Source organism: Petromyzon marinus, chromosome 61, assembly GCF_048934315.1.
Source record: "Petromyzon marinus isolate PM22_M1 ecotype Great Lakes invasive population chromosome 61, UKy_Petmar_22M1.pri1.0, whole genome shotgun sequence".
NCBI classification, from domain to species: Eukaryota; Metazoa; Chordata; class Hyperoartia; order Petromyzontiformes; family Petromyzontidae; genus Petromyzon; species Petromyzon marinus.
Genome location: NC_133727.1, coordinates 8,461,603 through 8,483,972, shown reverse-complemented (window position 1 = coordinate 8,483,972; position 22,370 = coordinate 8,461,603). Strand labels below are relative to the sequence as shown.

Genomic DNA, 22,370 nt, shown 5'->3' with positions numbered 1-22,370 from the left:
AGAAATGAATGGAGCAAGGGGACTACAGACTTTTCTCCTATAACGCTGTACTTGCGTTCCTGAAGAACACCGAATTGTGGAAAAATCGCATAATTAATAATATAGGGTAAAGCACAGTCCGCAAGGACACGTGAGATGCGTACACAGGCTTAACAAAGACTTTGGGTACGTGAGTAGCATCTAGAAGCATCCAGCAGCATCCCGCCTTGTGTGATGCTACACCGAGGCAACCGTACAACCGCTTATTCTGCCTCGCACAACGCAGTTCTGTTCACTCGATCGCCTTTTATCCAATTCACATCCATGTTATGAAAAAAATGTGTTCCCTAATGCATTCATCGCATTATATCTAATTCACGATATGAAAACACGCAGAGTTATAGGAGAAGGGGCTGTACTTTCAAAATATTCAGTCGCCTATTGAGAAGATAGGACGCCATTAGAATGAAGTTGGTTTACCCATGTATGGCTCACCCTGTGTTTTGTTTGTTGTAAGGCAGCGTTTTGTTGAACCTGGTACTGTGTGTGTCCCGTACAAGGACCAGGCTGGCAGGGAGGACCTCCGTGCGTTGTCCATCTGCAGTGTGGATCCTCCAGGCTGCACAGACATCGACGATGCCCTACACTGCAAACCGCTCGACAATGGGAACACCGAGGTATTCATTTGGTGGTGGTAATCGTGGTCACGGTCGCGGTAATTCGTGCCTATTCCTTTCATGGTTTTGTCAATGCTAGCGGAGGTGACAAGGGGAGTTTAGTGGCACAATGATAAGTGCACTGCACATTCATCCTGTCAAGCTGGTTTATCCAGTCATGGCTAACACCGGTACAGAGTGATATCTAAAAAAACTGCCCAAGTTCTCCCCTTCACCACCTGCATTGACCATCGTAATAAATCAAGGTCAAATGACAATCGCGACCCATTACGGCATGGAGAAGCCCTCATCCTGCAGTGGATTGACAAAGGGGTGGACAATATTCCTGTTATTAAGTTTCCAAACATTGTTGCCTTAGTGCCCGTATTCTTGGTCTCTGCTCGGCTCAGGACTGACTTCAACATGGCTCGGTTCTGGCTTGATCTGCTCCGTTGCCTCCAAAGATGTATGAGTGGCTCAGCTGTGCCTTGGCTCAGGCTCAGCTCACGGAAATTCTGAGCGTGGCTGGGAGCATGCAGAGATATACGAGGAGGCACAAGGGACACAGAGGCTCAGGGCTGGAACCATGCTTAGAGGCAGCTCGGGTTTTAAGCGTTGCTTTGATGTGGCTTATTGAAAATTAGAATCAGAATATTTTTACTGGAGGAATCCGATGAGCTATAAAGCTATTTTTCACATGTCCAGTAGAGGCGGGTAAGAACATTACAACAACAAACAGTACAAAAACATCATAGTAGTGCAAAGTACAAGAAAGATAAACAAATAACCCAAACACAAACAAATACAACGAAACCATCCCCATCCTACCAGGTAAAGCCCACTGAATTATTGATTTATTTTGTATTAGTGACCTGGCCACAAATGAATAGCTCAACAAAGTGGCCCATCATTTGGACATTTATAGCAGCCAAAATAATAGAAATAATCTCAATGCATGTTGCGTGAGAGCCAAGCCTGAGCCAAGCCATGGCTAAGACCCCACTGGCCTAAGTGTCCACGTCACTGGCCGAATGCCTGGTTCACAATGAATGCACCAGGTAGTAATGGGTGTGCATTTCATTTCACATTATTGTGCTTTGGTTGGAGTGGCTATGGTGGAGGTTATGCATGCATGTGGAGTGAGCGACTTCCGACAGACGTCTAGTAGAAGGCGTCTTATTTATTCAAAGCACACAGGGCGATACACTTCGTAACGCGGCTACACCTAGGCTGTACAAACACGCAGCCCATCTCCGTCCTGCGTAGGTACGTTGGCTGGTTGACGAGCGTAGCGGCGGAGACAGAGCTGCTCTTGCAGAAGAACCAGCCACGTGGTCGAAGACGAAGAGATGACGACGGTAGCGACGCAACCAGGACCCAGACCCCACGCTAACAGCCCCGAAGCTCTGATTCGGTGCTTTTTATATCTGCCTGGAGTGGCCAAGCTCCACCTCTGGCCACGCCCCCTTTCTAGAACCTTCTAGGCCCTTCGGGATGGTTCCCGGGGCTTCTCGACTGACTCCGCCGTTCACCTTTACCCCAGATATGCCCCTTCATAATAAGGCATTATGTAATGCAGCTATAACCTTAATTACCCTTACAGGCCGGCAGGTATCACCCTGTCTTTACACATCCATGCATGTGAGGGTGGTGACGGTGTATTAATGTGTTCTAGGTTGGGGTACACATCGCCGATGTGAGCTACTTTATCCGGCCGGGGAATGCCTTGGATGAGGAGGCATCTCTGCGTGGTACCACAGTTTACCTGTGTGAGAAGGTGAGATGTGGATTTCTTCTTGCCACAATATGAAGTGTTTTACGACCCGCCGATTTCATCCTTTCATTCTTAACTTTACGACATGATGTAAAATATTATGATGTAACGATCATCGCGGTACCAGTTTCCCCACAACTTTGTAATTGTATTTGACATTTTCACCACATTTTTTGTGTGCTTTTCAGTACTTCCCGTATGAATAACGATAACTTAAAAATTAATTAGAATAAAAAAATGTGCAACAACAATGCTAAATATCTCTCATGATGTTTTAAACGAGGTGATTTTTGTGGATTTCTTATCATAGATGTACCGTGACATCATGAGCGGCAGGCTATCGGCGCAGTGGTAACACTTGTGCCTTGCAGCAAGGAGACGCTGGGTTTGATTACTCAACTCTTGTGCCTTTTTGCTTGCAGTTTTGTTTGTTCTCCCCCCTGTTAGTGAATGGGTTTCCTCTGGATTCATCAGATTTCCTCTAAATAAAACCCATACAATCTTAACTGGCATTCGCGAAAACATCTCCTTGCTGAACAGTTACCTGCAGGTGACTTAATCATGTGTGGGTTTGCTTGCAAAACACTCGTTGAGTTGGTGCATATGTATTTGCCAGATTGTGTTTATTGACAGAGAAGTGGTTGCGTTTATGTGTTTGTGCGCCTGCAGAGGATTGATATGGTGCCAGAGTTATTGAGCTCAAACCTGTGTTCCTTGAGATCCAACGTCGACCGGTGAGATGCACCAACAACTGTTAACTCGCGAGTGCGCACATTGCAACCCATACTCAGCAGCTAACGTGCGTTGTTGCCAGGTGCACATGTAATCCCATGATGCGTGGCACTGTTAAAGTGTCATTGTACAGATCCACACAAGCATGTGTACATACATAAGCAGCCAAACCAGGATGGCACAATGGTAACACGTGTCTCACAGCAAGAATGGCCTAGGATTGATGCCCGACTTGGTTGCCTTTCCATGTATATTTTGTATGTTCTCCCCCTATTTAGCATGGGTTGACTCCAGGTTATCAGGTTTCCTCTCATCGCTAACATAAACGTGTTATTACTACTATGATCCTTAACCAAGGAAAGCCTCACTGAATCTCATAACTTCGGTAGGGTACTGCAAAGCTTTTGCAGTCGAACAATGGTTGCTACATATATATTCCAGTTGAGTAATTTGTAACAACCCAAACCAGTATTTGGGCAAACATCCCGCTGCTGAAAGAATGACTCGACTACCAAAAACTTGGCAAGACCCTCCTGAAAAAGAGTCTCGACACTTTGCGAGGCTTTCCTGAGTGAACACCCTGCACCACTCCAATGTCGACGACTCCGCCACTCGACGGTGAATGGCGACGGTGCATGTGCTGTGCGCGTGCAGGCTGGCGTTTTCGTGCATATGGGAGATGACTCCAAAGGCTGAGATCGTGAGCACACGTTTTACCAAGAGCATCATCAATTCCAAGGTGATTTCCCCCCCCCCCCCCACAGACGTTCAGTTTTTGTAAAACTCTCGTTTGCTTTCACGTGTATTGTATCGGTGCCTTGCTATGTTAGTGCAGTTGAGGTTTCCGGATGGCTGAGAGGTCAGAGCGTTGAGCTTGCACCTCTGGGTTCACAAGTGTAGCGAGATGAACCGGGTTCACAAGTGGTAGTCTGTATGTTGAACTTCTTTTGCACCGTACGTACCCAACTGTGCTAATCGGAGGTGCGAGGTAGGACATGAAAGTAGTGAGTTGATGGTCTCTGCCATTCAACAATCACTGCACAAAACCCAGGTTTTTTTTTAGGTTAGATCGTGTAAATATGTAAATGTGTCATTAAACCCACCCCCACCCGACACAGCCAACTAATAAGGGTTGTCACGTAAACAGAACATGCCAATTCGTCACGAGTACAGCACACCGGTGTGTTGTACCAGTGACGAATTGGCCACGTTCTGTTTATGTGACAACCCTTACTAGTCGGCTGTGTCGGGTGGTGGCGGGTTTAACGACACATTTATGTATTTACACAATCTAACCCAAAAAACCTGTATTATGGATGATATTGGTCACGAAAGCCTACGTGTTAAACTCACTGCACAAAAGACCACCAAATTACATTGCACTAAATTTGGTTAAATTCTAGCTTTGAGAATTCAAAAAATATAAATGTTGCTGTCTTTGGGTGAGCGTAACCCTCAGTGGTCATCGGGAGCCACGTAGACATCTGTTGAGTTCTGGCTTGGGCTTGGATCAGGCGTGGGAATTGTGTAATTGCGAGGACCCCATGGTTCACCCGTGGTGTGTTCATCGTATCCCCGCAGGCGTCTCTGACGTACACAGAGGCTCAGCTAATGATGGACGACGCCGGGCGGAAGGACCCGGTCACCAGCAGCTTGCGTGGCCTCAACTCCCTGGCCAAGATCCTCAAGCAGAGGCGCATTCAAAACGGGTAACTCATTGTCAAGATCCTCATCCCCTCCACCGCCTCTGGAGCGCTGAGCAGTATTAATGGGTGCACCACATTTAGTCGATTGGCAGGTCGCCTGTGGCGCGGTAAAGTGTGGTTACTCCCGTGTCTTCTAAGACATCCGGCCAGCGTGGAAGAGTAGGCTAAAATACATTGAGAGGGACTGTAAAAGGGTGTATCTCTAGAGGGGCCCCCTCTTATGGGAGCCCCCTTCTTCCAGCAGTGGCTTGAGCAAGCAATTGCAAGGCTGCACCTGTAGCTTTTTTTGACCCCATGATGCATGAGGCTTGGGTGAATATCATGCACAAACAAGTGTTACAGGATTCATACTCTTTGTTTTGTTTTCAATAAAGTCACGTAGGTAAAACTATAAAATAAAATAGCAACTAAATTAAATCACGACGTTTCGGGCGCAACACAAGCGTCCTTCTTCAGGTGGGACAACCACAGCCAGAAACAATTGCTGAAGTGGGCAAAAAAGGGCTGTTGTAACAAGCGGCTATATAGGTAAGAGAGTGGGGGGGAGCAAGGGGGGAGAGATAGAGAGGGGGGGTGTGGGATAGGGGAAGTGGGGTGCTGCTAGAGGGATTAAAGGGGCGATGCCGGGGGGGGGGAAGTGAGCAGGGCTAGGAGTGGGAGGCTGAAGAAGCTGGAGATGCGGAAATGAAGGCAACAATAAAGAAGTTAAGGTTTTACCTGGTTAATAACATCCTTCTAGAATGGAGTGTTACAGGCTGCTGCGGGGCTACATTGTGGGCAATAGAGGACAATGCAGTGACATAAATTGTTTTACTCTACTTAATGCTCCCATGTCTGTGCTCCCCCACCTTTGCCAACGCGTACTGACCACCATGGTTAAGTACGGTAAAACCACCCCACGACCCGCATGACATGGGGCGGCCCTCATCCAGCAGTGGATTGACTTAACAAGCTGTGCATGTTCAACTCAAATATCTGAGTTTGTGAAGTGTCTTATATTAAGATTCTGTGTTGTTTTGGCTGGACATGATAATCGCTCATGTCCCTTCTCCACCCGTAGGGCATTGACTCTGGCATCCCCTGAGGTCCGATTCCACATGGACAGCGAAACCCACGACCCGATCGACCTGCAGACCAAGGAACTCAAGTGAGTCTCGTCAACAAGACACCTCCCATGACTGCAATCCGACTGTTGTGCAGATCCCTCTATCAGAATCAAAATACATATTTCTACTGGAAGAATCCGATGAGCTATAAAGCTCTTTTTTCACAGATGTCCAGTTGGGGCAGGTCACAACGTTACAACAACAAACAATACAAGCACACGTTAGGATTGCAAAGTATTGGAAAGGTAAACAAATAACTTAAACAAATATACAAATAAAACTAAACTATTTTTATCTTACCAAGTAAAACCCTGACCACAAATGATAGCTGAACAAAGTGGCTTATCACGTGGGAAATTTATTATCAGCAAAATAATCTAAGATAAAGATTCTTGACCCTTGTGGTTGATGTGTTGTGGTGGCGGAAACTGGTGCGTGTACACAGGGAGACCAACTCGATGGTGGAGGAGTTCATGTTGCTCGCCAACATCTCCGTGGCGGAGCGCATCGTAGGCGAATTCCCCGAGTGTGCACTGCTCCGACGCCATCCGGCGCCTCCGCCTTCCAACTACGACATCTTGGTGAAGGCGGCGAAATCAAAGGTAGAGTTAGAACCCCTTTTAACGACCACCCTTGTTAACTAATCGCTTAACAACGGGCCTCCATAGAGCTCAATGTGTAGGCTTAACTGACCATTTCCCTGTTAACGACGGGCTGTTGTAGGTACAGTAAATATGAATTAATGCCATGTAGAAGGGAAACAATAAAATAATAAAAATATAAAACAATAAAATTCTCACGACGTTTCAACTGCAACACAAGCAATCATCATCAGGTGTGAAAACCACAAGAAAATTTGAAAAAAGTGGCAGTTATTTTTAACGTTAGCACCACGGAGAGAGATTTGACAGTTTGTTCAGATGGACGAGTCCATCTATGTACGGAAAAGAGGAGGGGGGAGACGAAAAATAATGGATGCGGTCTGAAAGCCACCTTAAGCGTGATCAATCAATTAAGACCCGAAATGGTTTATCAAATCTCTCTCCGTGGTGCTAACGTTAAAATAACCTCCGCTTTCTTCAAATTTACTTGTCGTGGTTTTCACACCTGATGATGATTGCTTGTGTTGCAGTCGAAACGTCGTGAGAATTTTATTGTTTTATATTTTTATTATTTTATTGTTTCCCTTATACGTGAATTTACCGAAAGAACCAAGAATATGAATCCCTGCAGTCACGAAAGCTTTAAATCAAAATGAATTGATGCATTTATTAACAGTGTTTATTTTAATATGATGTGTTTATAATGTTAGTATCTTTATGTATTAATATCCATTGTTTAAATATTATAAAGTACGTTTTTTGGGTGAACAAGGGAAACTTTCGATGCTATCGGAACGAATTAAGCTTTTAAAACGTATTTTCTATACTCGCTTAATGACCAAATCCTTTAATAATCGTGTTCGTGGAACCAATTACCGTCTTTAAGAGGGGTTCTACTCTCTCTAGATTGCTGTTAACCTTCCTTCAATATCATCCTCCTCGCAAGGAATTCAGAGGTCGCCGGGTGGCTCAAATTTTTGTTTGAGGTCTTTTGGTTTAACTGGGTGAGAACTCAAGAGACCATAATAATCTCATTTTCAAGGGTCACCTGGGTCACCCTATGACCCAGAGATTACAGCTGGGACCATGGCTTCAAAATCCAGCAGCCGCATTGAACATACTGTGTAATGAACATTATGCTCAAAATGGGTGGGAATGTGCTACCCCCTACTGTGAAGCAGAGGTGTCTTGAAACGATGTCAGTATTGGCCTGAGCGAGCAATTGCAGGGCTGCACCTTTTACCTTTATCTTGAGATGTAGCCGTATAGTTTCCACTCGCCCTTAGAGGCAGAACAACTCAAAAGGTGTGACGAACCACAGACAACGCTGGAAGGCAGCCAGGCACTGTGCCAGATGTAGATTAATCCACTTGCTGTACTGCCTTCTCCTGGCAAGCCAGGTTATGGAAACCTGAATGCCCACAGGAAGTGCGCTGAATGACGTTTTCTTTCCAATACACCACAACCCTTGCTGCTTCCCCAGCACTGAACTACAAGCCACGTGCGGGAGAGTCACCTCACAAACGCCGGTGTGCCCGATTTTTTTGCGCAGAACATCGAGATCCAGGTGGACTCGGCTAAGGCGTTGGCCGAGTCCCTGGACCGGGTGGCGGTGCCGGGAGCGCCACCATACCTCAACACTCTGCTGCGCATCCTGGCCACGCGCTGCATGATGCAGGCCATCTACTTCTGCTCCGGCATGGAGCCCGACACCCACCACTACGGGCTCTCCACCGCCATCTACACCCACTTCACGTTGCCCATTCGACGGTGAAGTGCTCTGGCGTCAGGCACACGCGTGAAATCGACCTTCGCAATTACTGAGGGGACTATGTTGTTGTCTTGGTGTGGTCTGGGACTGTGCTGCCTTTCCCAAGTTTTGGTGTGGTCTGGGACTGTGCTGCCTTTCCCAAATTTAGGAATTTATTTATTAATTGATGTACTTATGCAATGTTAACATGTCATTATGGCACACCTCCGATTAGCACGATTGGCTACGTACGGTGCAAATGAAGTTCAACATACAACTTGTATATTTTTTTTCCATTATTTACTTTTAGTTATTTGTTTACCTTTCCTATTCTTAGCACTCCTATCATCTACCTACTGGACGTCTGTCAAAAAGAGCTTTTATCGCGAATCGGATTTCTCCAGGATAAAGATTCAGATTTTGACTTATTTTTCTAAAAGGTCCTATAAACGGGAAGTTTGGCCAATTCCTTAAATGGTTGTTTGGCTTGTGTTGGAGAAAAACTAGAGGATCCGGAGAACACCAACGCCTACAAGGAGGGTGACAGTGTTCCACGTGCAGAATCAAGAATCCATTGCCGTGTTGCAGCGGCGGCCAAAAGTGAATTGCAATTCTGCCATGGATCGCTAACGATTTTGTTGTGGATCTTAAATAAGAACACAGATATGAGCAGGCAGCAATTTGCGTTAAATCTGATGACAAATAAAACATCCTCAACAAAGAATTAAATTCATACATTAACAAAGATAATTTCCACCAGCAGATGGTGCTAGAACGTGGTTTGTCCAGAGTACAGTATTCTATCAGCGTTAAATCCATCTGAGTCATTGTTTGCGTAGCTTTCTGGTGGATCGTGAAACCCGCTGAGATCCACCAGAATGAATCGAGGTGCTTGGTGGATTAATATCGCTGCTCCGTTGGCATCTCGTGGCCATACCGCAGCCTGTATCTACTGTAAATTTAATCTTCATATTAAATAGAGGCTACAACAAATGTGAATATTGTTGTTGTTGTCTCCCTGTACCGTTACAGATACTCGGATGTGATTGTGCACCGGCTGCTGGCCGTGTGCGTGGGCGCCGACCCCACGTACCCGGCGCTCACCGACAAGCAGAAGCAGCAGCAGCTCTGCAACAACCTCAACTACCGCCACAAGATGGCGCAGTACGCCCAACGCTCGTCTGTAGCTTTCCACACGCAGGTGGGAGGCGGAAGTCTGGGCCACGTGGAGCTTGCACGGCGTGTGCTTAGGCACCTGATAATGCGTCCATTCGTCTCTTGAAAACCATTTTTAAGGTCATGAAAGCAGGCATCGTATTGTGCGTGTAGTAAGAATCAATTGTTTTCTATTCACATGCTTACGTGTGGTGGTGCTGTGGCTGTACTGGTTGGCTACACTTGACATTGCTTTTCAGCATTCTTCTGTGTTTGCTGAAAAACCTAGTCACTTGGCACATTTGCCCATGATGTGACAACTTTATTTGATTGGCTCTGTCATGTGATGGAGGATTATAGTCAATACAATTGACATTGTACCTTCACGATTGAACTCAAAATAATCCCCATGACATGATGCCAATAGCACAACTGGAATAAATTAGCGGGGGGATGCGGAAAAATACCTTAAGTTTTGTTAAATAATTATGGGCTTGGTAAGTGATGCGCGTGTGTCTGCTCTTTGCCACGTAGCGGTGATTAACGACTGTTGTTGTTGTGGTCTCAGTTGTTCTTCAAGAGCAAGGGAGTGGTGAGCGAAGAGGGCTTCGTGCTGTTTGCGCGCAAGAACGCCGTGGTGGTGCTCATTCCCAAGTACGGCTTGGAGGGGACGGTTTTCTTTGACTCCAAAGATCTCAAGCTCAACGTTACCTTCGACGAGGAGGTAGGGCATGTGTTCACTTAACCGGGAGGCATTGGCATTTCCCGAACGGCTGAATTCTGCATTTAAACCCAGGACTGGCTTAATGCACTGGGACCCAAGCCCCCTGACCATCTCTCTACGATTAGGTTTCTATCAGACACACAGACACTTGGTTTAAGGTGGAAGAACGCAGTGAGATACGAAGCTCTGTTTTTTTTGCCATTTGGCAGTGTGGACTATTACAGAGGAAGTTACACCGGTGGATACATTAGAGTCGGATGGCTCACAGGGCTATACCAAAATAAACTGAAACTGAATTAAATTATGTAAATGCGTTTCAAATATAAAACGGTCACAATTAAATATGCTTTGGAAATGACTGCCATGACGGAGCCCGTATTGTCACGGAGAGGACATCACATTAAAAATACAGTAAAATCCCTCAGATCCGGAAGAATTATAGAGAAACTCTAATGCTTTCTGTAAACAATGAGAAACTCGAAGGGCAGAAAAGTACTTGTAGAATAAAAACAAATGAGGGAAATAGTAGTTGATGTAAAAAGTGATCTCTAGATGGCAAAAAGCACATTTGTGACCAGTGGATCTGGTCCTTTCCAGCATGCCTTGTATGCCGCATTACATTGTCACTCTGCGTGGATAATGCACACAGCCTAATTTGGACCAGAAGCTCAAAAGGGTCAACATTTGCAGCCATATTTTAGGTATGTTCTTAACTGCAATTGTGCACTCCATATAACCTAAGGGGGGTTGCATCTACTCCTTAATGATGGCCAAATAAGGCTTTAAAATTCCTTGGCTGGCCCGCACATCACGATCCCTCGGTTGGTTTGGTCATTGCAGCCATCGGCTTCTCATGCCTGGTTTTCAGCTCGCGGTGAGGTGGCCCAAGCGGTATTGCATTCGCTGTGTGTTGTGGAGGTTTGCGTTTCAAACTCGGTGGCCACTCCGGTTAATACTGTGGTGTGTATTAAGCGTAAAATATTTACAGGCCATCCGCTTTAACAGTGGACGTTAAAAGATCCTGTAACGTTATTCGTGTGCCAGCATCATGGTCCAAGGTTGGCAAATTACATGCAAATTACTTATTTGGGGAGCACATATCAATCGTTCCCCTCCTTTTACAAAAACGTAGCAGTGACCTTGAATGCAAACGTTTTGAGAATCAGTGAGGCTTTTCTGAGTGACCCATGTAATTGTATGAATAATAACGTTGGGTTTACGTCAATCCGTGCTTGTATGCAGGGCACTTGGCAGAGAGCAGTCAGCGGTAGTGTAGCGGTTAGCGTTCTGTGCTACGATCCTGGCGACTTGGGTTCGATTCCTTCGCACGGTCAACACCAGTGATGATTATCTGAACTGGTCCTGGGCCTCCCCTAGGTTGACTCGGAACTCAATTGAATGCCTGGTGCGGTGTGTAAACATCGCCACTGGGGAGACAAAGGCGGCCGGGCATGGCGCTGGCAACCCACCACCTTGTGTGCCATGCCGGCCTTCATCTGTGCTCCTCGCCAACAGCACTTGCCCCAGCAGTCTGTTAAGGCTACATTGGAGATATGTCTTTGTGTTTTGTGTAGGGCCCCACGCTGTGCGTGGAGGGCATCGCGCTGAACATGTTCGACCGCGTGTGCGTGCGCGTGTCGCTGGATTCGTCCAACCTGCAGCACCAGCGGATCCGCATGCACCTCGTCCGCCCGGAGGTACTCACCGTGCGGCGCGACGCGCAACCTCGAAATACCACCGATTTGTATTGTGACCATGCTGCTGTTGCTGCTTGCTGCGCCAGCAGTAGTGCACAAAAAACAAACGCTCGCCGCATCGGAACGTCAGCGGGCCGAAAATTAATGACACAAGCCACAGCATAGCGCTTGTTGCCATGCAACCCAAACTGTGGGACCGTATCGTAAACCCATAGAGACACAGAGATACATAGGAGATACAGAGATACCCATTATGATTCCTAGAGATTCATAGAGACTCATACAGATACATAGCAGTGCATTAAAACAAGCTACTGTACGATTGTGGCCATGCAACCCAAACTATCGACCACATTTTACACCACTGTAGTCTGCGCTCCTTCAATGGAGGGGGCGGCAAGATGACACAAACTCTCTCCTGAGGCTCTCCCGTGGCTATCAGACCCATCCATTGGCATTTAGCCCCTGAACGTAATACCCTTATAACACAGGAATAAAATATAAACTCCGGTCTTGGATGGAAAAAAAGATATGTATAGCTAGCATTTTGAGCAGCAGTCTGTTGTCCTATACCTCCTGTAACTGGCAAATTGGATATAACGCGATGATGAATGTATGAAGGAACGCATTTTTTGTGTTACGCAGATCCGAACTGGATATAACTCGGTTGAATGAATGGAACTACGTCGCGCGAGTAGGAATAAGCGGTCGTAACGGCTGCCTCGGCGTAGCATCACGCAAGGCGGGATGCTGCTGGATGCTTCTAGATGCTACCCACGTTCCTTAGTCTTTGTTCAGCCTGTGTTACGCATCTCACGCGTTATTGCGGACTGCGCTTTACCCCATATAATATATATTATTTATTATATCACGATTTTTCCAAAACGCGGTGTTCTTGAGGTACGCAACTACCGTATTATAGAACAGACTGTATATCCAAAGACTATGGGACACTATCCCTACCTATATCAGTTGTGACTGTCCGTGTGTTTAAATCCAGCTTGAAAACGTCGTTATTAATTGGCTTTTCCTGGATTCTGATTGGTTATTACTGTGAGGGGAATCATTATGATTAGCTTTTATTGCATTTTGCATGCTGTGTAAAGTGTCAGTATCACTGTCATTATTGTTATTATTGGCTTTTACTTTATTTCTATTGGCTTGTATCTATACTTGAGTAGTTTTGAGATATTTCGATATGCAAGGTGCTGTATAAAATAGATTTTTATTATGGCCCTAGTTCATTGCACAAGAAGGGCCATTATCTGAAACGTGGCCTATTTAAATGATCGTTTGGGGCTGTTGTTGATGAATGCGAGTTCTCAAGATACCAAGCTAAGTCAGGGTGTGGGAGCCTTGGTAGATATCAGATTTCTTAACAAAACTCCATGAGTCTGTTCTGCATGGGTTTCCTCCGGGTTCTCTGATTTCCTCCCATATCTAAAAATAAGCATGCGTTGAAACTGGTATTAAGGTAGTTTACGTATCGCCATGGGCGGCAGGGTGGCACATTGGTAAACGCTTGCGTCTTGCAGCAAGAAAACTGGGTTTGATTCCCAACTAGAGTGTTACTGTGTGGAGTTGTCAACTTCTCTCCCCCTGTTCCTCAAAAGTCTTCAGACTTGGCGAAGTTTTTCAGTGTTAATAAGTGTAATAATAACGTATCACTTGTGTTGCAAATACTCGCATGTGTGTGTGTGAGAGCATTGGTGTAGTGGTTAGCACGCTGCGCTATGAACCCGGCAACCCAATTCCCACTCACCGCCAACACCAGTGAGGATTATCTGAACTGCTGTTTGGCCTACCCAAGGTCAACTCTTACTTAAATGAGTACCAGGTGGAGTGTGTAAACATCAGCACTGGGGAGAGGTGTTGGCCACTTACCCCCTCGTGGGCCAGGCCGCCTGACAGCAGCACAGTCTGTTAAAGGCTTATTTGGGTGACTATCTTCGTTGTACGTTTGTGCCATTTGTGTGTCCGCCGTCACAGATTCCAGGCTACAACCCTGCGGAGTCCACCCCATGGGGCTCGCCTTCTCCCCGGCCTAAGAAACCCAGACAGCACTAGTGTATCGTGGATGCGGTGTCAACAAGATGTCAGAGGAGGTGCATGAGTGGGCACACACTCTGGGTTTTACATCTGCAGAGTTAATTAAGTGTACATTGTGCTCGCAAGCAGAGGTGAACAATTGAAAAAAAAGCAGTGGCGGTTATGAGAAATGCTACCCTGAAGTAACAGACGGTTTGCACTCTGAACTTGCAATCCAGAGGTCACCGGTTCTTCGTTCTGCTGTCGCAGCGGTTCAAATGGTAGCGCAATTTTTTTTTTAATTTAGAATTTTTACCTTGCCAACCAGTACAATCAGCCAATTAAGGTGTATACGCGTCAAGATGTATGAAAGGTTTAGGATATCTTATGCCCCACTTCTTTGCCAGCCAAGACACTGACCCCCTTGTGATGAAGGTGATTTCACAAAAATATTGGTTACTGAATCGGTGGTGTTTATTGACTAACGCAGCAGCGTCCAACCCACAAAGCACTGTGATCCATTCTGGTATATCTCAACATGTTCCGTGATCTACCAGCAATATATGACCAACAGTTACCCGGATGGAATTAACCGACTAATAGAACACTGTAGACATGCCAAGTGCTAGTGCAATCTATTGGTTTAAAATATATATTATTAATCCATTAATTCTTAGTAGGGGATTTTGTTTTGCCATCTGCTATAACAAGAATTGCTTTATATTAGAGGTGTTTATTCCTATTTGTCCCGAGATCCACAATCAAAATCTTTTGCGATCACCCATGGATCGCGATTCACATATCGGCTACCACTGATCTAACAGTTGAAAACCAGTATCCAATATCCATAACACAGGTTTTTTGGGTTAGATCGCGTAATAAATATTTAAATGTGTCGGTAAACCCGCCACCACCCGACACAGCCAATTCGAAAGGTTTGTCACATTAACAGAACGTGCCAATTCGTTACTAGTAACATCACACCGGTGTCTTGGAGAGAAAAGCCACAACATTTACAATCTGAGTACAATGTTTCACCAGTAATTACAACCAGCTTCATCAGGCGACTGCCAGATTCGTGGAGAATCCTCGTTCCTTAATGCGCGTGCATAATGTGTGTTGATTAACATATAAATAACCCAATCGGCAATGAATACCCATAGTCATATGCATTCATTGATTCCCCTCCCAATTCGCGAAAGAAGTGCTCACAAGTGATGGCTGTCGCCTGATGAAGCTAGTTAGTGCTGGCGAAATGTTGTACTTAGATTGTAAATGGTGTGGCTTTGCTCTCCAACACACTGGTGGACTGTACTAGTAACGAATTGACATGTTCTGTTTACGTGACAAACCTTACTAATTGGCTGTCGGGTGGTGGTGGGTTTAACAACACATTTATATATTTAAACGATCTAACCCATAAAACGTGTATTATAGTTGAAAACCTACAATTGTGCCAGGTTTGGCCTGTCGGAGTGGGCCATTAGGGTGGCCACTCGGAGGGCAAAGCTCTGGGGAATCCGAGCAAGAGCTTCAAAGTATGATTGTGCACGGTGACACCCGCAGGGGTCTCGTTATGGATGGCAAATGGAAGATTTTTTATCGCGAGAGGATTCCCTGCAAGGGATGTTAGGTTACTTATTCTTGTGAGGATGCCATTTACTGTATGAAGGGGCAGCGGTCAGCTGCATAGAACAGAGTATAAAATTCCCCGAGCTGTTGCTGTTTAAATCGTCGGTTTAACGGAGAATTTCACCTCAGGTTTTTTTACACAGCTGCCCCACCCCTCATCGGACTCTGTGCAATCACACAAGGAATGTTTTTGGAAAAAATGTCGGTGTCAGAAAATTTTAAGGTTTAATCGTTTACAAATGCGCATTTCGTTACAGCTTCTCTTGTCCTTTAGACGTGCAAAGATAATTTCTGACAATATTGACACGTTTTCAAATTTTTTCGTAAATGGTCGTAACTTTGCTCACGTATATACAGTCCTTGGGCAATAATTCTGAGCTCCTGGAGTAGTGGTAAAGATTTAAGCGAGTTGATGTCTTTGCGACTTTGTGTAAATGTGTTTAACATTTTTTAGCTGAATCGTATATTTACAAGCATGTACACATGAGTTATACGCGTTTATATACAAAATTAAACCGATTTATTTTCCATGCATCTTGTTATTTTGGTTACTTTAAGTTACGTTTTCCACTGCTGGATGAACATCTCGCCACGTGATGTTGGATGTCAGGTTTAGTTTGACAATACTTCACCATGCTGGTCACTGTTGGATGATAATAATGTCCACTTGCAATGCACCACCGCGCAGTATTCACTCGCCTTCGAATCGAGTCCTGCACCGCCGTTTCACATGCAAATTTGATTCTCAATCCCTGGGCCAACTTGCTCCTGATTAGCATGCGATTTGCCACATTTCGATCTCGGAGGTGATTAAATGCGCCGGCTTCCAGGCTTGTTGAGCCGCTCGGAGCCCAATTAACGAAAATTGTTGCCAAAGCAAAAGCGTGAGCTCGAATGTTTGTCCGTGTTCTTTTCAAACCACCAGTCGAACGCCGGCCTCTGCCCACTCTGACCGTGCGGAGGCCCTGGCCGTCGGGGAGGCCCTCATGGTGCCTCACGGCAAACGTGGGGCCCGGGTGCGCGCGTCGACGGTTGATCGCGTACAGGCGGTGCAACTCCCACAAATGAAACATCACACCTTGCTGATCTCGTGTCCAGGAGCATAAACGATCATCACGCAAACTCCGGTCATCCTCGCAGCAGCAGCTCTTGGCCATCGAACAAAGACGATCACCGCTTCCTTCCGATATTAGAAGCCACGAGCTATGAACGACTCGGAGGTTCGAGCAACCACAGCCGAGTGGGAAGGCAGCAGCAGCCCAGGCGGTGAGCCAGCTCCAAAATCCCCCAAGCACTGAAGTTCTCGATTTAGTACATTGAAAAACACGACGGTAAGTGAAACAACGTAAATCGAAACCAATTTTGCCATTCACTTGAGGGGCCGTCCATAAATGACGTCACGCAATTTTTGACCTCTCGTCACTTGGCGTCACAAAAAGTCAGACCCCCCCCCCTCAAATATGACGTCACAAAGCTCTGCCACCCCCCCCCCAACCATATTTCCATTTTGAAAATAAAACATGCTTCAACTATTGTCATTGTAGTGCGTGGCGCTGCACTGATGTAGGCGTGTTATAACAGTTAGTGTTATAACAATTCTATACTTTAAAAAGTTGCGCATTTTGATGTGACGTCACATTTCTCAAACCCCCCCTCCCCCTCGTCACACATCGTCACAAATGTCTGACCCCCCCCCCCCGAGGTGCATGACTGCGTTACCGTGTTCATTCTGTGGTGAAGGTATGAGGAAAAGGAAGAGGGAAAAGCATCCAGCGTCGCCGCACGCAGGCAACGTGTTTATCACACTGGTCAAAATATAAAAATACATATATAGTGGGTTCCACGGAGACTGGAGACGTCTTTAGAGGCAACACGGTTTATTTGTAACTATGAACAGAACTCCCCTTAACTCCCACTATCTAGGGAGGTACAGCCTCCGGGCTAGCGTGCCCTCACACTGATCAAACCTGGCTCTCAGCCCTCTGGATATCTGTGCCCTAGGGGAGGCTAACTGACCCGACCCAGCCAAGGTACGGGTCCTGACCACTGGTCCGAGCTCGGCCCCGACCCTTAAAGGATGTCGGGTCCCAGGGTCCTAGCTAGGCTGGTCTTCTGTTCTTCGTCTTCGGAGCACTGCCCCGAGCTGTCCCAGAGGTGCCCCTTTAATACACCTCTCGGGGGCTCTCCGCCCCCCGTACCGCCCCCTCTCTAGAACCTTCCAGGGGGCTCTGGAAGAACCCCCCAACCCCTCACCTGGGGCCTGGCTCTCTGTCCTTCCCCAGCTTAGGGTGGCACCCCCTATGGGCTTGTGCCCGCAACTGCAGGTAAGTATACCGATGGTATAGGATGTGCATTTATTACGCTACATCTATGCGAGAGAGGTTGTGGACAAGAGTCTGCTCTGCGGAAAGCAAGCATTGCCATACGAATGAGATGAGCTCGCGTTCGATGCGGGCAGTCTTGAGGACGACCGTCGACAGGCACGCGTGGAGGCACGCCGTGGTCACAGCGCAGCGCTGACTCGTGTAGGTGGTGATGGCCCAGTTGTAGAGAGGAATGCCAGAGCTTCGAGCAGATGTAGCCGAATGTAGGATAGAGCATCTTGAGGATCAAAGGGACGATGGACGGGGCCATGTATAGTCAAATCTTGGGTGATAACCTCCTTCCCTCAGCCAGGGCATTGAAAATGGGTCATGGATGGGTATTCCAGCATGACAATGACCCAAAACACACGGCCAAGGCAACAAAGTAGTGGCTCAAGAAGAAGCACATTAAGGTCCTGGAGTGCCCTAGCCAGTCTCCAGACCTTAATCCCATAGAAAATCTGTGGAGGGAGCTGAAGTTTCGAGTTGCCAAACGTCAGCCTCGAAACCTTAATGACTTGGAGATGATCTGCAAAGAGCAGTGGGACAAAATCCCTCCTGAGATGTGTACAAACCTGGTGGTCCAACTACAAGAAACGTCGAACCTCTGTGATTGCCAACAAGGCTTTTGCCACCAAGTACTAAGTCATGTTTTGCACACGGGTCAAATGCTTATTTCCCTTATTAAAATGCAAATCAATTTATAAAAAAATTTACATGCGTTTTTCTGGATTTTGTTGTTGTTATTCTGTCTCTCACTGTTCAAATAAACCTACCATTAAAATTATAGACTGATCATTTCTTCGTCAGTGGGCAAACGTACAAAATCAGCAGGGGATCAAATACTTTTTCACCTCAATGTATGTGAGGAGTCTGTGGGTCGCAACATCACGTACGGCTGGAAGTAGGACATTCCAGACTAAGAGGGTTAATGATGGCAATGTCAACGATACTGAACCAGCCAGCACAACTCACTGCCAATAACACATATCACATAATTCACCCTTAAGCAATTGTTCAATCAATTAATTGAATCACTACAATTAAAACCAAAGAATCTCCCAGAACAAACACTTCGCACTCTCCTCCGTCAGCCACCTGCATCGACAATAGAAACGCATCAGTCCAGCAGTGGATAAAACCTGGCGTCGGAGGTATGGGGGGGGCGGCGGCTTACACTTGCGGTGGACAGCAGGGGGGTGGCTGGATGCAGTAGCCATCGCAGATCAAGCGGTAGAACTTGTCATCGACTGCCATGCGCCAGGGTAATGGGCCTCTCCTACACGCACACATATCACACACCGAGCGGTACACACGTCACACCGAGGAGCACGCACGTCACACACCGAGGAGCACGCACATCACACACCGAGCAGGTTGCACAGGTCTCCTTTATCAAGACAAACGTGGAGCAGATTACAACTACAACTCTTCTACGCCTGTCACAATGCCCCCCTCTCCCCCCCCCCCAGTTTATGGGGGGCCGCGGGCCTCACTCCCCCCTTCGCGTCAGCCCCCCCTAATAAATGGTCCGGTTGCATTGTGAATGCACCACTCGAATGACGTGCAGTCCCGTGGCGCACTGTAACGGGCTCGTGATTTACTCACTAAAATTCAATGTAAAAAAATAAAAACGATCCCAAGACATTATTTAAAATAAAGTATGGCCATCGTGTGTCAGCGTCACAGGCGAAAATTGGCATGTAAAAAAAAACTTCACTCCGAATCACTCAATTGGGAATGCTCGCAGCAAAGAGCACTTGACCTGCTTGCAGGTTAGGTGCTGAATAACCGTGTGTCACACAGAGAACAGTTGCCACTGAGGGTGCCCTTTTAAAATGCTTGAGATGAGATGTGATTATCGCGTGTAAATGTGCACACTAAAATAAAAAAAATCATAATTATAAGCGAACTATTATCGTTTCAGGTGGCAGGGTGTTGCAGCGGTGATCTTTGACCCTCGCAACAAGAAGGGCCTTGGTTAATCATCCGACTGGCACTTTGCGGATGCATGGGTTATCCACTTTGCTCACGTAGCTAGAAAACACACAATCACAATGTAACTGGGTATTGGCCAAGCATCCCAATGCTAAAGTTACCTGCAAATTACTTCACTGGGATGACACTCGGCAGCAGAGCCGGATGATGACATTGCTGGGGCCCTATGCCATTGTCAAGCTTAAGAGGCCCCTTCTATGAATGCCTGTATATTTTTGTCAACAGAATGAAAATAACTGCTTTGGAGAGTCTTTTTTTCTCACCGATCTTAATTTTTTTAAACAATTATGTTAAAACTCGAAACCTCGTGTCCATTTCTTGTTTCGTATTTAGAGCCCCCCACCCCCCTCTCTTAATGCGAGGCCCTAAGCTGTAAGTGTAGCCGGTGTGAGCTCGCCTGTGATGAATAACACGTATAATTGCGCACTCTTATTTTCTATGGGTGGCCAGGAGAATGTATTATTATTTAAGTGAATGCAATGGTGATCAGGGGATTGGACCCAGAGCCCCACGTACACAGTAGAATACAAGGGAACGCCCACAGTACAGATTTGAGCTGACCTCCGGATTGAGAAATTGAACTGTGTTGTGACGTGGAGGGTGTTTCTGAACGCTATTGTGACCGACCCGTCCCGACGGGAGGAGAGAGGACAGGGTGGACCGGCTGCATGAGCTTACTCTCCGGCACTGCACAGCACAACATCGCCTCCCTACTGCAAAAAAACTCGGCAGGACCCTCCTGAAAATAAAAGTCTTCGGAATCAGTGAGGCCTGTCCTTGGGAGGACAGGCGTAGTCTTGGTCGTCACAAGCGAACATTTGTTTCTCCATATTAATTTGTATCTCCGGGTTACCATCGGGGCAGGGCGCTGCAAGCTTAGCTTCTGATATCTGATGAGACTGGTAGCCGTTTTTTAAAAGGTAATTTCGGCACGTGGAGCCCAAGCATGCAACAACTTTATGCAACTTCTTGGTTCTTTCGGTAAAGTCACGTAGAATGGAAATAAAATAATAAAAAATAAAACATAAAAAAATTCTCACGACGTTTCGGCCACAACACAAGTAGCCTTCTTCAGGTGAAGGAACAGAACTGTCGGGACGACAGCGCTTCAATAACTGCTGCTAAGATTCGCAGCGTCTTTTAGGCTAGGTGTGAGAGGTAAAGCGCCTTGACAAAGGAGTTTACATATCAAACAGGAGAATTTAGCATTGAAATAGCTGTGTTAAAGTGTTGGATCAGCAGGGTGTTAAATTCAGAAATTAGCATGTAACTGGGAGATTAGCATGATGTTAATGTGAGGGTTTAGCATGTGACTGGTCACGGAAATAGCTATGTTAAAGTCAAAGTTTACATCTCAACAGAGGCATTTTGTATATGGACGCTAAAGGACTGCAACTACCCAACTATCATACAATAAACCGATGTGGAAAAAAAACTAAGTATAAACTACATCAATGTCATCAATAAACTCTATATACTCTCCAATCAGCAGAGCGCTTCATTGAACGCTGCTAAGATTCGCAGCGCCTTTTAGGCTAGGTGTGAGAGGTAAAGCGCCTTGACAAAGGAGTTTACATATCAAACAGGATAATTTAGCATTGAAATAGCTGTGTTAAAGTGTTGGATCAGCAGGGTGTTAAAGTCAGAAATTAGCATGTAACTGGGAGATTAGCATGATGTTAATGTGAGAGATTAGCATGCGACTGGTCACGGAAATAGCTATATTAAAGTCAAAGTTTACATATCAAGCGAGGCATTTAGTATATGGACGCTAAAGGACTGCAACTACCCAACTATTATACAATAAACCGATGTGAAAAAAAACTAAGTATAAACTACATCAATATAATAAATGTACTCAATATATTTTTCAAAAAGTTGAGCTATAAACATAAAGTAACTAGGTATACACTACACTATATAATGAATACCATATAGTAAACGAATTAATACAACTAAAATATAACTACATCAATGTTATCAATAAACTCTATATACTCTCCAATCAGCTGAGCTACTAACAATAAGTCATTATACATTACAATGCCCTATGGCGAAAAAATGGGTGGCGGTTTTTTCCTTCTTTCAAACGTTAGCACCATGGAGAGCGACGAGCCTCGTTCAGACGGACGAGTCCATCCATGCTCGGAACGGAGGAGGGGGGAGAAACAGCCACGATGCGCTGCTCTGTCCTGTGTTGCGTTACAACCATGCCATAAACTAGACTACTATACATTGTAATGTTATACCTTCCAATCTAAACTACATTGTATAATATCGTATACACAGCCCAATGTAAGCTCGAACATTATGCATGATATTGATATGTCTCCAACTAAAATTTTCCAACATTACACGACTATTCACCATAATATACACTACCATAGACAAACCCACCCTTGAATTATACAATGCGTTACTTTACACTACCCTATACTTTAGACTGTAAAATGTTAGACTTGTAATAT

At 45.8% G+C, this 22,370-nt stretch overlaps 1 protein-coding gene across 1 annotated transcript; it reads left to right on the top strand.

Moving 5' to 3' along the window:
• The first annotated feature begins 8,613 nt into the window (after nt 1-8,613).
• Nucleotides 8,614-16,073, top strand: LOC142906074 (exosome complex exonuclease RRP44-like). Its single transcript, XM_076053514.1, has 4 exons — nt 8,614-9,506; nt 10,029-10,184; nt 11,759-11,881; nt 13,871-16,073. The coding sequence occupies exons 1-4, from the start codon at nt 9,462-9,464 to the stop codon at nt 13,946-13,948; spliced, it is 402 nt and encodes a 133-aa protein (XP_075909629.1). The 5' UTR covers nt 8,614-9,461; the 3' UTR covers nt 13,949-16,073.
• Nucleotides 16,074-22,370: the final 6,297 nt, after the last annotated feature.

Bases quoted from the DNA above. Each gene is read 5' to 3' on its own strand.
- LOC142906074 (XM_076053514.1), top strand. From the start codon at position 9,462: ATGGCGCAGTACGCCCAACGCTCGTCTGTAGCTTTCCACACGCAG. The intron at 10,185-11,758 runs GTAGGGCATGTG...TGTTTTGTGTAG, and splicing joins ACGTTACCTTCGACGAGGAG to GGCCCCACGCTGTGCGTGGA. The intron at 11,882-13,870 runs GTACTCACCGTG...CCGCCGTCACAG, and splicing joins TGCACCTCGTCCGCCCGGAG to ATTCCAGGCTACAACCCTGC.